At 43.0% G+C, this 17,523-nt stretch overlaps 2 protein-coding genes across 3 annotated transcripts; one reads left to right on the forward strand and one right to left on the reverse strand.

The window, feature by feature from the left end:
* Positions 1–1,763: 1,763 nt before the first annotated feature.
* Positions 1,764–3,765, forward strand: LOC147867343 (expansin-A16-like). Of its 2 annotated transcripts, none has more exons than XM_087315130.1 (4): positions 1,764–1,882; positions 2,076–2,276; positions 2,474–2,792; positions 3,084–3,765. In XM_087315130.1, exons 2-4 carry the CDS (start codon positions 2,084–2,086, stop codon positions 3,385–3,387), a joined length of 816 nt encoding a protein of 271 aa, XP_087171256.1. In that variant the 5' UTR covers positions 1,764–1,882; positions 2,076–2,083; the 3' UTR covers positions 3,388–3,765. The 2 variants fall into 2 exon arrangements, with proteins under 2 accessions (XP_087171256.1, XP_087171257.1); XM_087315131.1 differs by having other exon boundaries at positions 1,831–1,849.
* An 11,929-nt stretch (positions 3,766–15,694) lies between these two features.
* Positions 15,695–17,322, reverse strand: LOC147867344 (uncharacterized). The gene has a single exon (XM_087315133.1). It carries the CDS (start codon positions 17,242–17,244, stop codon positions 16,123–16,125), a length of 1,122 nt encoding a protein of 373 aa, XP_087171259.1. The 5' UTR covers positions 17,245–17,322; the 3' UTR covers positions 15,695–16,122.
* Positions 17,323–17,523: the final 201 nt, after the last annotated feature.

Raw genomic sequence — 17,523 nt, forward strand, 5'->3', positions numbered from 1 at the left:
GGTATTCAACATTAGTGAAACTTGAAGACTTGCTAGGAGTACAAGGAACTTGGTCATTGACCTTCTAGGCACAATTAAATGATCATTTTGTCATGAACAATTGGTCAATCGTACATTCTTGATATTGTCATCAAAGATAAATGTCCTTGTTACAAATTTGTGCCATGCAAACTTGTACATATGTGATAACATGTATAATTCAGGTGTTTTTTTCAACCACAAGGGATTACTACAAACTAGGAACTAAAGAAAAATTGTCAAAACAATGTCCCTTTAGCAATGCTATTGAATTTCAATGTGTTCTTTTGGTCTTAAAAAAACACATTCTCATTTTTTTGCCATATAGAAAAACAAAAAATAGAGAACATATTCAAAGGAAGAGAAAAACAGAGAAAACATATTAATAAAAGAGAGAAAATAGAGAGAATTCATGAATAGAGAAAGACAAACATACGTGCTACAGTGGTAGAGTGGCAACAAGCAGGCAGGGATGAGCAATCGGCAACAAGCGAGCCGGGATGAGAAATCGGCAACGAGCGAGCAGGGATGAGAAATCGGCAACGAGCGAGTAGGGAGGAGCAACCAACAACGAGCAAGTCAGGAGGAGCAATCAACAATTCGCGATCAGGGAGGCGCAATCGACAACGAGCAAGCAGAGAGGATCAATCAGCAACAACTAAGAAAGGACGAGCAATGGGCAACGAGCAAGCAGGGAGGAGCAATCAACAATCAGCGAGCAAGGAGTATCAAAAAATGGAAGAACACGACGCGAAGAAGACAGAATGGAGCAACCCTACGCTAAGAATGGAACAGACAGGGAGGGAACAGAGAGCAGCACGAAGAGGGAAAGCGTATGATTCGTGAACAATCAAAAACGTTTTAAGGAAGAATAGGGAAAAAAGAGGGGAAAAAGAAAACTTTACATAAATGTACAAAACTTTTCTCTAATCTATATAAATAGCCGGCTCATAAAATATGAACCGGCTAGATTCCGGCCAGGTGGAAAACCTAGCCGGAATCAATTCCGGCTGTCTCTCATGGTGACCGGCAAAAGTCCCAATTCAACCGGAACCTTAACACTGTTCCTGGGACTTTGCCCAACATTGTACATGGTTATTGAACTATTTATGTCATTAAATTGGCTTTGGAACAAAAATGTCATTTCATTATATATATTATCTAATTGGCTGTCTAGCAAAACTCTTGTTTAAATACATACATATATATTTTGTAAATGAATTAAGTTTCTATTCAAAATGACTTTACAAGTAAAATCCCACTTCAATATTTCTGATTTTAATTTTATTTTGCTTTGGTAGTGTTCACAAGAAATGCTGGAAGATGTCAAGGTGCCAAGCTGCTAAAACTTGACATTGGAATGGTTAATGGTGGTATTATTATTAGAAAGTTGCACTATATCTTCTATAAAGGTTAATGGAACCTTGCCTTAACGTGGCTAGTTATGGAAAACATGAAAGACAGAAATACGGAATGCTATTTATTATAGTAAAACTACACATCATGCTCAATCATGTCAAGTGCTATAATTGTTTATCATTTGATCACGGATTGCAAGTTGCAAATACAGTTCCAAGTTTCGGTCGTTTGTTGATAGTATCAATTGATGCAAAGTTAAATAATAGTGTGGACCTTGAATTTCCTTTTTAAATGAAAAGAGCATAGCTAATGAGGACACACGTTGTGATCGTTCAACGTGTTAAATGATTCTCGGCACACTTTCTCCACTACGGGAGCAAACCGCTTTAGAAAACATATAAATTGTGCTTCCCGAAGAGCCCAAATTACCGATTCATTATATCTCTGTTTCTACACTAAGGTTTCAACACACGTGTTGCCTCTCATTCCCTTATACTACACTAAGGTTTGATGATTTTACATAATGCTAAGTGTTCTCAGTTATATTTTGCTTTAAATTGAAGGGATGTCTAATGACTTTTAAGCATGTTGAATGTGTCTAAGGAATTCATTTGATCAACAATTCCATAGGTCCGATTAACTAGGATTGATCAATTTAATATATACATAGGTAATGAATGTGAATATGTTTGTCTTAGGAAACACAATGACAAGATTACCAAGCACCATGAAATTGGTCATGATCATGTGCCTTATAGTCATGATGGTATGTTGGAACTACAATGAAGGGGCACATGCATTAACAATCCCATCCATTCCGGGGACACCTAAACTAGGTGTATGGAGAACCGACGCACATGCAACATTTTACGGAGGGAATGATGCTTCAGGGACCATGGGTAAGGAGGCATTTAAGTGTATATGTGTGAGTGATGTGCTAATTATGACACAAGTTAAAGTTTATATCCTCATATAATCTACATAAATTATGATAATCTCTTAGATTATATGTAATGTATATATGTTTTGTTAACATGAGTTTACAAAAAAAATGATGCTAGACATGTGAAAATATTGCTGGCATTATTTCATGAAGGTGGAGCTTGTGGGTATGACAACTTATATAGCATGGGATATGGCACCAACACTGTAGCACTAAGCACAATGCTGTTCAATTTTGGGGCAAGTTGTGGTGCCTGCTTTGAGATAAAGTGCTGGAACGAGCCAAAGTGGTGCTTGCGCGGGAACCCATCAGTGGTTGTAACTGTGACCAACTTTTGCCCACCAAATTGGTTCCTACCCACCAATGGTGGAGGTTGGTGCAACCCCCCGCGCAAGCACTTCGACCTAGCCCAACCCGCCTTTCAAAAGATTGCCATAATCCGCGGTGGGATCGTTCCCGTTCGTTATCGTAGGTAAAATGAAATTCAGAAGAATAAGATGAATGTTTGGTGTTTACATTCTGGCATTTGTTTTACATTCATGAACAATGTGGCTTCAACCCATTACGTGTGAGCATAGTGATGTATAATATTTAAAAGTTAATGAGCTTTGTGATTCCCATTGCATTTGTGAAAGGAATATATATATAGCCCACAGAATTTACTTTGTAGAATGACCATATTAATGCAGCACATTTAAGATGAGTTAAGCATTGGAGAATCATGGACATTAGAGGATAAAGTATAGAAATGTTGTAACTCCAGGGTTGCGTGTGCGAAGAAGGGGGGGATCCGGTTCATGATGAATGGGAACCCACACTTCAACTTGGTGCTAGTGTTCAACGTGGGGGGTGCCGGGGACGTGGTGGCCACATACATCAAGGGCACACGAACCGGGTGGATGCAAATGAAGCGCAATTGGGGCGTAAATTGGGAGATAAGCACCATCCTTGTTGGCCAAGCTCTCTCCTTCCGTGTCGTCACGTCCGACGGTCGCTCCTCCATCTCTTATAATGCCGCTCCCTCCAATTGGCGCTTTGGCCAGACCTTTGTCGGCACTCAATTCTAGTTACCATCTAGATCCCCATTTAACTACATGTATGTATGTATTTGGGTGGGTTTTCATAGTTCTTTAACACTCCCGAAAGTCTGAGCATTGGCCCCATTTAATTATTGCGGCCCACGCCGATTTCGGCGAGAAACATGAAGAGTTATTTATGTATATGCATCACATGGATTTTCATGTGATTTACTATCTCCTTCCATGCTTGTTACCATTGTCTCCTATATTATGGAGCAAAAAGCTCTACATCTTCCACGTCTGAGAAGATAATGAAAGCACAAACAAGATTATAGTAAAATGTACCCTTTTCTCTATTTTAGTACCTCAACATCAACAACATATTATTGGCAATACTGTTTGCTAGATGTTGTTCCCTTCTCTCAATTTGGGCACCAAAATTTCTATAAATCTTTGACAAATTCTGTACACCTCACATTTCACAAGCACGTGCACGCGCCCAGTTCATGATAGAAGAATTGCTTTCTAAGGAATTTATCTCATCATTCCAATATGATTTCAACTTTGGACTTTGGTGTAGAGTCCATGAAGCTCAACCATGTTGCCTACCTAGACACATCGCTCACACATGAAATTTCATGAATGAAACGTAGTCATTGTGCCCACAAAAGTGCTTTCGGCTCTTTAATTCCCTTACCGAGACCCCGAATCACATGCATATGTTTGCCAATGAATCCTCTTTGAAAACAACATTAGAGTATAATGTTATGGGTTATTTGTGACATACTCTATATACATCATGATGTATTCGGTTTCTCCTTAGCTGTGCAATATGACGGTCTAAGAACCCTATATGTAGACGAATGAGAGAAGCCAAAGGCTTGTTTCTGTATTCGACCATGTGATTATAACCTCAAATTCCAACCAAGAACATTGTGAAATATGTTTGGCAAAAGTTGAGTATTACATCGCAATGGACATCGCTATATGTAAGATAACCCAAGGTATGTGTGTAACAAAGTCTACGATATATGTCCTTGTAACAAAAGAATTTTGTTTTCCTGAATTCCATGCCTAGGTCGTGTGAATTGCACAACTACTTCAATTCATGGCCTTCGGTTGGCCATGTGCAAAAAATATTTGCCCTAGATGGAAAATGTTCCATTTTTCCACAAATAACCAATATACCTTGCAATGATCGAATACAAGACATATGAAATGAACTAGGGAATCTATTTGGTCATGCCAAAAGACACACTAGGGGGAAACGATGTCATGAAGTCACACGCATATGTGTGTACTTGAGCGGGACCATCGAAGACTTGAACTAGAGAGGATGGATGACTAGAAGGCTCGTCAAAGTCAAAAAATCCTAAGAGTCGAAAGATCGTTAGACTCGAATATATAACCCAAAGTCAAAAGATCATCAAAATTGAAGTTTAGTCAGAGTCAAATATATTACCCAAAGTCAAAAGATCGTCACTCAAATGCTCTACATAATTGTAAGATCTTCAGAGTTGAAGGTAGATCAGAGTCGAAGGTAAGTCAGAGTCAAAGGTATGTGCCAAGTGTGGTACCAAGGGGGCTATTCTGCCAATTTGGAACCTTTAACCCTTTGTTACTACTCTCTAGGAACACAGTTCAGATACTTAATCCCTAAGTACCCTTATCAAGGTTTGTGAGATGGACATTTTAGAAATTAAAAGTGGACAAACACGTGAATCACACAGATTATACCTGTTAACTTATCAACTGCTATGGAGATACTTAGACACTGTCTGAATCGGCTACAACCGATCAACTTAACATAGCATACATAAAATTGATATCAACACATACACAATATACTCCAAGTAAAATTATATTACTCTTTGCACTAACTTATAAACCGATCGATGTTACAATGTTTCATGCCCCCTTTATATAGGTAGCATGGAAGATTCTCATCAAGAAAGTTCACGCCGTTTTTGGCAACTAACAAAACAGTTAGAACTACTCCTAGTATTTTTACATTTTTCTACTTGGCATATTTATTCGGCTTAAGATATTACTCGTACTTTTTGGCTAATTCCTCTTTTCGGCCTTTCGGCCCTTTCACACCTTGGGTCGACTCACCTAGCTAACGCCCTTTTCCTAACCTTTTCCTTTATTCATAACCTTTATTACATTTGCTAGATACTAAACTAGAACCTAAACCAATGATTCCTTATCTCTCTTCTTCCAACACCACCATGATTATTCCTTCCACCATAGCCATGAAGACCATCCAATCCACCAAACCTTTCGCCCACACTTTGCACTACCACAAATGGTTGTCGTGACCTCATCCACTTTCCCCAAGCATAACCCTTACTGCATCAAACATGTGTCACCCTTGTTCCTATCGTTCCCTTGGTCAAGTCACTTCGACCTTCCTTCTCATGTTGATCCGCTTTTGGTTTCGTTAGGCCCCATCCGAATATTGACTTTGACTACTTTTTGTAGCCCCTTCTTCAATTATATGTTGACATTTAGGTCCTTAGATGGTTGTTGTGCATGTTTCCTGCTTCACCCTCTTTTTTGGTATGCTCTCGCATTAAAGTTGACCATTGTTCCCTTGGTCTTCGTGCCAATGTTCTCCTTCGAGTTGGATGCCATGATCACATATGGAGAAATGGCCTTCCTCTTTTCCTGGCCCGCTTAGCCCTCTTCGTGCACCGTAACTAGTATAATAGTGAAATTGATGGAGAGTATGATGGTGAGAGAGATCATGAAGATGTTGACAAACCTTGAGAAGTATTGTGGGGTGGGGGGTGGTGCCTAGAATGGCTCCACCCCCCTTCCAAGGGGTTCAACGTAAGGGGAGAGAGAGAGAGAGAGAGATTGTGAGAGAACTATTCCTTCATTTTTCATTCATTCCCCATAAGGGGTTAAATAGGTACAAAAGGGTAGATACACAAGGGTGCAAGCCCCCTTGGCATTCACACCTAATCACTCACTCACACCTCTTTGTATCAACCACACTCACGCCATTCACACTCATAATCGTATAACATTACACATACATATCAACACATTACATCTTTCACCCTCACTTATCACACTTATCAATCACGGTAACAACAAACCTCGTCCAATCGTCCTTGTAGGCAGCGGATAAGCATGAACCATATATCCATGATCACTTCCTCTAGGGGCCATACCAAAGCTTGGAAGACTTTTAGGCAGCATGCTTTCCATACATACCACAGGGTGAAGTCCGCAATCAACATCCAAATTTCCGTTAACCTAGGGGATGTGGACTGCAAGCCTCTCTCAAAACGGATCTTAATGATTTTACCTCTCATGCATACATAGCACCAACTATCCGCTGTCGTGGGGAATTCCGGCTACTGGGAAAAAGGGAGCTTGAGAGCGCGTGAATGGGGATGTGCACGAATGCACACGAAATAGGTTTTAGTGTACAAACATGTGTAAACAACATAGTAATAGTTGAGCATTGAGGAATACTAGGTAGTAAGGATGTGATAGGTACTTTATGGTCACACGAATAGAGGAATAAAAGGGACCTACTGAAGGGAGAGAATCAAGGGAAAATCTGAGAGAAAAGCGGTTGCCTTAACAACCTGATGGAACAACTTCTCTCTCTCCTTGAGCTATAAAGGAGGGAGGTAAGACGTAGAGAGGGATCCACGTTAGAGGAGAACGAAGTGATGTTGGTTTGAGATACAAGCCCTGTCATTCCCTCCGTTTTCTATTCTATGTTGATTCTCGAAAGAAGGCGGAGTCCTCTACTCGTGTAAGAAGTTCGTGAGCTCTCGACCGGAGGCCCGTTGTTATGAGTGTGTGCGTATGCGTGAAGAGTTTGAAGTTGTACAGTAGGCCGAGCCGGTTGTAATTTACTATTTCCCTCTGTTACTCATTAATCTTGTTGTGTCTCTCTGTGTTCTTGCGTCAATTCTGTTTTTGTTTGAGCGCCCATTTCCGTGTGCGTGAGCCCGTGAGCTCCTCGTTGTTATTCGTCAACTGGTCTGAAACGGTATACATCTCTGACCTCGTGCGCTCGTTGTCCGACATCGAGGAACCGAACCGGTTCAGATACACATCCAGAATCCGGACCAGACAACCATCTTTTCTCACCGGCTCCTTGGTCTAAGACCCCGGTGGTCCACCATGTTTCAACACACGCTCACGGAAAACCGCAACAACGCATTGAAGGCGTCTGCGTCCGTCCACATATCAACCGAGTGATCAATCCATGCCACATCACTCCACGATGTTGTTCCTTCCACTTCACATGTCGTAAGGAGGCGAGTCACTCTATCCCATACCTTTTGAGCTTGAGGGCAATCCCACAGACAGTGTCTCAAAATCTCAATAGGTGAAGAGAAAAGTGGGCAACCTATCGGGCTGCCACATTTACCTAGCCATTCGCCAATGGGAACCACATTATGACTGATCTGCCACCAAAAGAGTTGATCTTTTCAGGCATGTGGAGAGGTCACAGACCCTTCCAAAAGGTAATGAGCACCTCGTCATGGATGCCCAATGTTCGCCAGCCATTGCGTAGGGAACCGTCTAGCTGCAGTTGTAAAGTTAGACCCAATTTAGTGTTGTATTCGAAGAAGTGGTGGAGTCTACCATCATGTTTCCACCTGAAATCCCCAAGTTCCCATTCTAGTTCGACATAATTTGAGTAGTATAGTATTGTTGAAAGTGATCTTTAATATCCATTATTTCCATTTCGAAAGGTCCATAAGTTGAGATTCTAAACCCTAAATCCTATAACAATATGTGGGTTTATGAGAATGTCTTACCTTTGTATTTTTCAACATTTACCGAAAACAATTGAATGCCAATGGACATCCACATTAAAAAATCTACGATTCCAATTACACTAGAAAGTTTTAAAACCACAAACCTAATGACATTTTAGGCTACACGTCAAATCCTAGCACTATCCCTAAGCATTCATACGACGTACGAATATGAATTTGGGAATGTCATAATGGTTACATACTAGAAGCTAGCAATATTGAAATTTGACGATCGTTATGCTAGTTTTTTGTGATTTTTCTTGTCATTACAAAATCTTAGAAAATATGCATGCATGTTGAGCGACCAAGCTCAACCGGATCTGGATCGGTATCCGGAACAGAGAGCCGGATCAGTGTCCGAATGATTTCCGGAACCAGGAGCCGGATCGGATTGAAACCGGTAGGCCGTTAGAGACCTACGGATCTAGCCTAGTACGTAGGCATATTTTAGGGAGTCAGTGACATTCGCTCGTATGAGCATTGAAGTACCTATCAGTCCTTTATGGACTTGTATAAAAGTGCTCATTGAGCACATTTTATGTACACAGAGTTTTAGAGTATTTTTTTAATAGAGTTTATGTTCTCTCTCTCTCTCTCTCTCTCTCTCTCTCTCTCTCTCTATATATATATATATATATATATATATATATCTCCTGCGTACGTGTATTCTCTGTGTGTGTTAAGTTTTCTTCTCATCTTCTATTGCTATCCGGCTTAGCCGGTTTGTCGAACGCTTCCGCACGTTTACTTTCACATGGTATCAGAGCACGAGGGTTGAGAATCTTTGCAGCCGACGGATGCTTTCGAAGACAAACCCTAATAACTGGTAACATTAGATAGAGAAAGGTATGGACAGAGGTATGGCGAGTTCATTTCCAACAGAGTAGCTCGACCAGAGCAACTATGCGACTTGGTCCTATAAAATGCACCAATACTTGCTAGGGCATGGTTATTGGAGCTACATGGAAGGAATCAACGAGGTAGCACTGGAGCTACGTGGAAGGAATCAATGAGGTAGCACTGGAGCTACGTGGAAGGAATCAACGAGGTAGCACTAGAGCCACCGAGTATTGTACTGCCTCGCGTCCGGTGTGCACAATCAAATGCTCAGCTACATCAAAGATGCAAAAATGCCAAAGGGGACCTGGGAAAATCTCCGGAAGATTTTCACCGCTAGTACCACGCCACGGAAGTTGCAACTCCGACAAGAGGTCAAGAATATCTGACAGAGGGATATGTCCATGACCGACTACACCAAGATAAAGGAGATTTGTGACGCGCTCGGGTTCATCAACGTGACGGTGGACGAAGACGAGATGGTTCAAATCTGCCTCGGTGGTCTAGCACAATGGTACGGGCCAATCCGGACTACGATCTGCATGCGGGAGAAGCCACCATTCTTCTTTGACTTACAATCCATGTCCATGGTAAAAAAAAACCACGCGAGTGGGTCGAGGACCACTCAATCGGACAGTCGGATGCTGTACACGGAGGCGGATCGACCCCGTGGGCGTGGAGGACGAAGTGGGTCGGCACGCAATGGAGGCAGCTGGCAAGAGCAGAACCGAAGGCACAAAGACGGTGCCGACAGTAGTTCCGGACCCTCCACAAGCAAGGGGAGTCAAGTCGGAGCCGAAAACCGGCAATCGAAGGCCGACCCGGAATGCTAGTACTGTGGCAAGAAAGGCCATCGAGAAAGAGAGTGTTGGAAGAAGTGCGCCAATTCAGATAAATCCGGATCTAGGAATACCGGATAGGGAAACCGGCAAAGCTCGCACTACGCAGAAGGATCAAAAGGATCCGGAACCGGGAAGACCGGAAAAGGGCAAGCCTTCGTGATGAAGCACAAGGCTAACCCAATGAAGAAGAATACTTCCAAATAAGAGGAAGTGTGGTACGTTGATTCCGGGGCGTCCAACCACATCATGAGCCATGAAGAGTGGTTCTCTTTTTTGGAGAAACCCAAACAACCGGGGATTGTCAAAACTGGAGACGACACCCCTCACCCGATTGTGCATGTCGGAGAAGTCCCTTCAAGCCATGTCGGACAAAAGGGGAAGTTGATGAACGTACTACACGTTCCGACTATCACAAAGAACCTAGTGTCGGTTGGACAAATCGTCGACCAGGGGATGCAAGTGCAATTTACGCACCTCGAGTGCTTCATTGAGGAAGAAGGCCGGATAATTGCGCAAGGGTGCAGAGAAGGGAGGATTTTCATCCTCAACACTAATGACGTCGGCACCACCATGTTTGCTAAAGGACAGAATATTGAATTGGACATCGATCTCTAGCACAAGCGGATCAACCACGTCAATTACCGAAGGCTTCACGACTTGCAATCGAAACAAGTTGTGTTCAAATTGCCAAAGTTTAGTGGCCGGAAGGCCCAAATATGTGAAGCTTGCCAACTCGAGAAGCAACACTGGCTTCCATTCCCCACCAAACGAAACTGGAGTCGTAACAAGCTCGACTTAATCCATTCGAATGTATGGGGACCATCATAAAACGTTAGTCTTGGTGGCAGTCGGTATTTCGTTTCCTTCATCGACGACTACAGCTGGCACACGTGGATCTACCTCATAGAGAAGAAGAGCGAAGTCTTTGAATGTTTCCGGAACCTTCAAAACTTAGTTGAATGGGAAACAGAGAGGAAGATCAAGTGTCTGCGGTCGGATGGCGGAAAACGATACTTTTCCAGCCAATTCAACCGTTATCTGCAGTAGAACGGAATTCGGAGAGAATTTAGCTGCAGATACACACCGGAGCAAAACGGTGTGGCCGAAAGGAAGAACCGATTGATTGTCGACGCGGCAAGGGCAATGCTGGAGGAGAAGCGCATGCCCCAATTCTACTGGGCTGAGGCAGTCCGGACGGCCATCTACATCCAAAACCAGATCGGAGACAAGGTGTCAGCACATGAGCTATATTTCGGGCGGAAGCCGAATTTGAGACACCTTAGGATATTCGGTAGCATAGTATATGTGCACGTACCGGATGAGAAGCGGAGGAAGTTGGATCCGAAGTCAGAGAAGTGCATCCTAGTCGGCTACTCGTATGAGCAAAAGGGGTATAAGTGCTATAACCCCCGGACTAAGCACGTCCGAGTAAGCCAAGATGTCGAGTTTGATGAGACGGCATCATGGCACTCCTTACCGACTCCAACTCCCAACAAAGACCCGATTCCGGAGGATGCGGCTAGTGAACCCAAAGAGGTTCAAGTAGAAGATGAAGAACTCGGTACTCTAGATGAGAGTCCGATCTCATTCCGGCTAAGTGGGCCGAATGAGTGACTGAGCCGGAATGACCAGTCGGATGAAGAACCGACGAGTAGTGGAGACTCTGTCGTGCTCTCCCTACGCAAGGAACCGAGGAGACGGTTCACGCGCAAGGAGAAGGGGAAGAAGAAGATGTCGAAATACAAAACTGGCACTGATGAGTCGGACCGAAGAGAATCCAACTCCGGAAAGGAAGAAGGTGGACCTTTAGAAAGGAAGTCTGAATTGGCCAAGAAGGGCCCCAAACCAGATAACGACAAGTTATATTGGTCATCCTACCAGAAGAATCCCATAAAGAGATACGGGTACAATGAGTACATGGTGCATCATTATGCATACATGACTAAGGTGGCAAAAGTGTGTGAGCCGGAGAGCTATGCAGAAGTGGCAAAGGATGCAAATTGGCGTGCCACTATGGAAGAAGAAATGTGGGCACTCGATGCCAACGACACATGGGACCTGGTTGACCCACCCTGACAATGCAAACCGATCAGTTGCAAGTGGATGTACAAGGTAAAGTACAACGTTGACGGTTCAGTGAACCGGTACAAAGCCCGATTAGTTGCGAAGGGATACGCACAGACCCACGGAATCGACTACGATGAGACCTTCGCTCCGGTAGCGAAGATGACGACAGTTCGTGTGGTACTGGTTGTTGTTGCAGCAAGGGGGTGGCATCTTCACCAAATGGACGTGAAGAATGCGTTTCTTCAAGGCGATCTTGACGAACGGGTCTATATGATCCAACCCCCCAGCTTTCAATCGGAGATGAACAAGTCGGCGGTATGCCGACTCAAGAAGTCGCTTTACGGACTGAAGCAAGCCCCCTGAGCTTGGAATGCGAAGATCATGCACCGGTTGCGTAAGATGGGGTTTGCGGCCTCAACGTCCGACTTGTCACTATTTATCCAGAAAGGTCCGGACGGTCCAATTTGCATTTTGCTTTATGTCGATGATTTAGTCATCACCAGACCCAGACTGGATGAAATCGTTCGTGTGAAGTCCTCGTTGTCGGATGCATTTGAGATGAAGGACCTGGGGGACCTTCATTATTTTCTTGGGATCGAGGTGATCTGAACCCCCAACAGCATATTGCTCTCACAACGCCATTATGTGTTGAATATGTTGTACAAGTTCAGCATGATGGAATGCCAACCGATCTCTACACCCTTGGACCGGAACCTGAAGCTACATCCCGACTCCGGACCGACCTGCAATGAGAAACGGTTCCAACAAATTGTTGGAAGCCTCATATACTTGACAATCACGCGACCTGACATCAATTACCCGGTCGGAGCGATCAGCCAGTTCATGCAGAAGCCGACCGTCGAGCACCTTCAGTGCGCACACCGAATACTCCGATATGTTAGCGGCACGAAGGACTGGGGACTGTTATACCGACATGGTATAGCTGGGAAGCTAGTTGGATATACCAATGCCGACTGGGCTGGTGATGCATCGTACTGCCGATCCACTTCCGGTTACATGTTTTCTCTTGGTAGCGCGGTTGTTGCGTGGAGCAGTAAAAAGCAGCCAACAGTGGCTCTGTCAAGCACTGAGGTTGAATACCAGGGCGCTACCATTGCCACCTGTGAAGCCATCTAGCTTTGGCGACTGCTGCGAGACCTCTGGGTCGATGTGTCAACCCCGATCCTGATCTACTACGACAACATGAGCAGCATACAGCTCGCCAAGAACCCAATGTTCCATGCTCGTACAAAGCACATAGAAGTGCATTATCACTTTGTTCGTGAGCGGGTCTTGAGCGGTAAAGTTGAACTTCGATATGTTCACGCAGATCGGCAGGTTGCCGACATCTTCACCAAGCCGCTCGGATCGGACAAGTTTGTAGACTCCAAAATGATTCCTCAACCTTTATAGTGCCACTATAACCTCTAACGACTCGTTGAATTTAGACATAATCGTTCATTTATGTTTGATTCCCCAAGCCAAGCCCTACACATATTGAATAGGTCAAATCTCAGATCGGCGTTGTGCAAATAGAATTAAATCTTATCCCTCAAAGCATGGTGTTAGAGGCCAAGATCTCCAATTCCTTTCATATAATCTACCACCATGTGCATGTGGTCCAACATATACTTGAATTTGTCTTCATTTTTATTGCATTTTTGCATTCGTCGATAGGATGAACAATGTACTCCATATGATGCACGTAATTAAAATGTAAGACATTTAGTCCATGTAACCATGTCAACATGTGTAGTTTGGTTGGAACTAACAAAATAACTATAACCATTTGCATGATCACATAAATCATGTTGCCTTTTTATGTTCCTCTATAAAAACAAGAGGAACATAAGGGTTTCTCACAATTCTCACCACAAAAAGGTTTGGGTTGTAATGTTCTCCATCATGGGCAAGACTTTGATAAACCCTCCCAACCCCACCCCAATAATAGTGATATCAACAAACATCAAATTCATACATGATTTCTAAATCCCAAGTGTTTGTGTGCACATTTGGGAACGGTTTCTGGGTAAGATCGTGAGCTTCATTATATATTTCCATACCCGCTCCACACTCTCATTGAGCACTGATGAAGAACCTCATGGGACTGTGTGTGTAAAACAATATTTATTTTTCCACACATGGGGCTATAAATTGATCCCAAATCATTTGTACAACCCAAATTATTAAGTTGGGACGATATCACAATCTGCCAATTGTCATGGCAAATTTGTACATGTCAAAACAAGAGCTTCAAGATTGTGCATGTCAATTACCATGTAACTTTCCGATAGTCAAAAAAATTCTTGAATTGCATTGGGTGCACACTCTCAATTTCTGCATTTCATGTGCTTAGCAATGTCTCCTTCTATGTCCATATATCATATATGTATATGTGACTCGTCTCCACATGTTTGATGCGGTAAGTTTCAAATCATTGTCCATATGCAAACTCGAACATTCTTACTCATCTTTAAACGCGTTGAATTCAAACATAGTCATTGACTCATTTACATATGTTTGATTCCTCGAGCCCAACAAATATTTAATGCAAGAAATCCCGCCTTGGCCAAAAGGCAATTTACACAATTAAATGCATTCCCTCAAAGCATGGTGTTCCAAGCCAAGAAGATCTTCAATTGCTTTCATATAATCTCCCATCATGTACATGTGGTCCAACCAAAACGTGAACGGATCACTATTTTTATCCTATATTTTGTATTAGTACATAAGACTAACAACGTACTATTGGTGAGTGTCTTACTATTTTTTATTATTGCATTTGTAGATGAGATGGACAATGTACTCAATATGACTCGCGTGGAAGTAAAATAGGAGAGGTTTGGGCCATGTATGATGTGTGAGTAGGAAATGTGTGAAATGTTGGTAGTTTAGATGGAGATAAGTATGACTATTACCATGGTCACATAAACCACAATATGAGTCTGCGTGGAACTAAAATAGAAGAGGTCTGGGACATGTAATGATGTGAGTAGGAAGTGTGTGACAAGTTGGTAGTCTAACTCTAGATGGACATAACTATGACTATTTACATGGTCACATAAATCCTTGTCCCTATTTTTTAGGTCTTTTAATCCAGTCCGGAACCCTGAAATCAAGAAGATTGACAATAAATATGAATAATCATATAGAAGTGCCATTATAAACATTAAGATGGTCTTTGCGAGACCCAGAAGAGTCTTGGGGGGCCCGGAAATCACCGACTGTGGAATACATATACATATAATAGCACAAAGAGGACATACATGCATACATACATACATAACAAGGAAGGATCTGAATCAAGCATGGGACGTATGGATCCAATCTTAAAGCGGCCATAATTTTCTCTCCCATTGGAATATTAAGAACCCTAAGGTCTAGCAATTAAGTGTTCTGTGGCATAATCGCCGAATACAATACATCCATACAAATTAATCGTCGTCTTGAAGATGTCCCATCGATTGGAATAACCGCTCCTCCTTAACGATTTGACAAGTGAATAGAAGATATATAGATACATATACATACATATTAAGTGAATAGATGTACATAGATAGATACATGCATCACTTCCAAAGTTGGGGGTGGGTGGACAAATATAATTTATTAATGGCAAAATCTGAACTCAAGTCTCATGCAATGAATCGAAAGCACAGACAGCTCTTCATATTAACAAAAAGAAGGAAAAATGTGCGTCTGAAGGCTTAGATGAGATGACTCCTTTGTTCCTAACTTATTATTGAAAGGATAGATAGATAGAAGACACAACCAATATGACCCAAGCATCACCTTCACAAATTTTATTGCATTGCATGCCTCCAAAGGCCCAAACTGTTATTTCATATGCCTTCTTGTGTCGAGGGCTCCAAAAAAAAACAGTAAATGTCAAGGCGGCAAATTTCACATTCCATCCCATTTTTAATCATCCAAAAGTCTACTGATTCGATTGCACGCAACATAATGAATGCTCAATGATGGGCATGTGAACTGATGACATACATTGTTATATGTATATGTATGTATATATGTAGATATATATCCTATGGAATGATCCAGAGGGAGAGACAGACAGACACACTTAAAATTACATATTGACAATGGGATTTGGCATAAATTCTCTGTAGTTTTGGGTCGTCTCTGCTCACTACATATTATATATATGAGATTGAGATTGAGAGGGAGATTGAGAGAGAGAGAGAGAGAGAGAGAGAGAGAGAGAGAATGCCCTAAACTGAGACCTAGAATTGACATAATTCATGGGCCAAGCAGCTGAGAGCTTCCACTTGGATCTGAAGAGAGACGATGTAATGGGCAGCTTCTTCCAAGAGCTTGGCCATCTCCATCTCATGCCCTCCTGGAATTATCCCCCGAAACCTTGAAATTTGCCCATGATTAGCTTCAATGTCATCATCGTCATAATTAGCTGCTATTTCGCTACGATCTTTAGAACTGCATTCTTTGGGAGCTCTTCTAGATCCTTCCAGCACCAATGGAGGCCCTGGATGAAAGCCCATTTTCCTTCGACCATTGGCATACCTTGGCCGTCTTTGGGAAAAGACTGCGCATGGCTTCTTCTCCAAGTCCAACCGAAGGCTTGGTGGGGCGTGATTCTTAATGATTCTGGATAGACTGCCACTTGGCCTTAATCGGATGATGTGGTGAGTGGCGATGGATGGTGGGTTGAGATTTGCGAATGGCCCGGTGTGATGAGGAGGAGCACATGATCCAGTCGGAAAAGCGCCTCCTGGTCGGGACGTGTGAGAAGGGCATGATCGAGTATAATTATTAGCACATGATTGGGGGGGATTAGCTCTAGGTTGAAGGGCGTTTGTGGTAGGTAGAGAGTGATTAGAGCTTGATCCAGTGAGAGTATCCCGTGATGGAGGGGGATTAGCGCATGATAGCAACGATTTCGCGGCGGACAGAGAGTTTTGAATGGGGTTAAATTGGATCTGATGGGGATGGGCGGCGCTCTTCGGTAATGGTGATGGTGATGGTGATGGTGATGGTGTTGATGGTGTTGATGGTGATGGTGGTGAGGAGGAGGAGGAGGCGGTTAGTGGCGTAGAATTAATAGTCACGTAAAGATCGTATGCGATGATATGGAGATTCGATTCAGGGAGGTGGCGGAGGAGGCGGCGGCAGAGGTGCAGAGCTTTGGAATAGGAGGAGGAGAAGGAGGTAGGATGATGATGATGATGTTGATGATGATGATGGAGGAGGTGGTGGAGGAGGAGGGGACGAGAAAGGCGGCGTCTTCGGCGGCGGGAGAAGAAGGAATGGTGGTTGTGGTTGTGGAGCTGTGGCGGCTTTCTGCTTCTTGTGGGGCTGTGGCGGCGCCGCCGCCGGGCGGGGGCCATTCTCTTCCTCTTCCTCTTCCTCTTCCTCGTCAGTAGAAGAAGGCTGCTTCTAAAGAGCGGCTGCTGCTGCTGCTGGTATATATATATATGTATGTATGTATGTGTGCTCTTATGCTCTCAGTCTCACTCTGAGATGAGCTGCTGCACGATTTTATATATATATATATATATATATATATAATAAATAGTCAGTCAGTAGAAGAAGAAGAAGAAGAAGAAGAAGAAGAAGAGGAGGAAGAAGGCGAAGAAATGTATATGATATGTATATGAATGACAATA

This window comes from Azolla caroliniana, unplaced genomic scaffold (genome assembly GCF_043228905.1).
Source record: "Azolla caroliniana isolate FFs.n. ecotype wild unplaced genomic scaffold, voAzoCaro1.0.p SCAF_2, whole genome shotgun sequence".
In the NCBI taxonomy this organism is placed as follows: domain Eukaryota; kingdom Viridiplantae; phylum Streptophyta; class Polypodiopsida; order Salviniales; family Salviniaceae; genus Azolla; species Azolla caroliniana.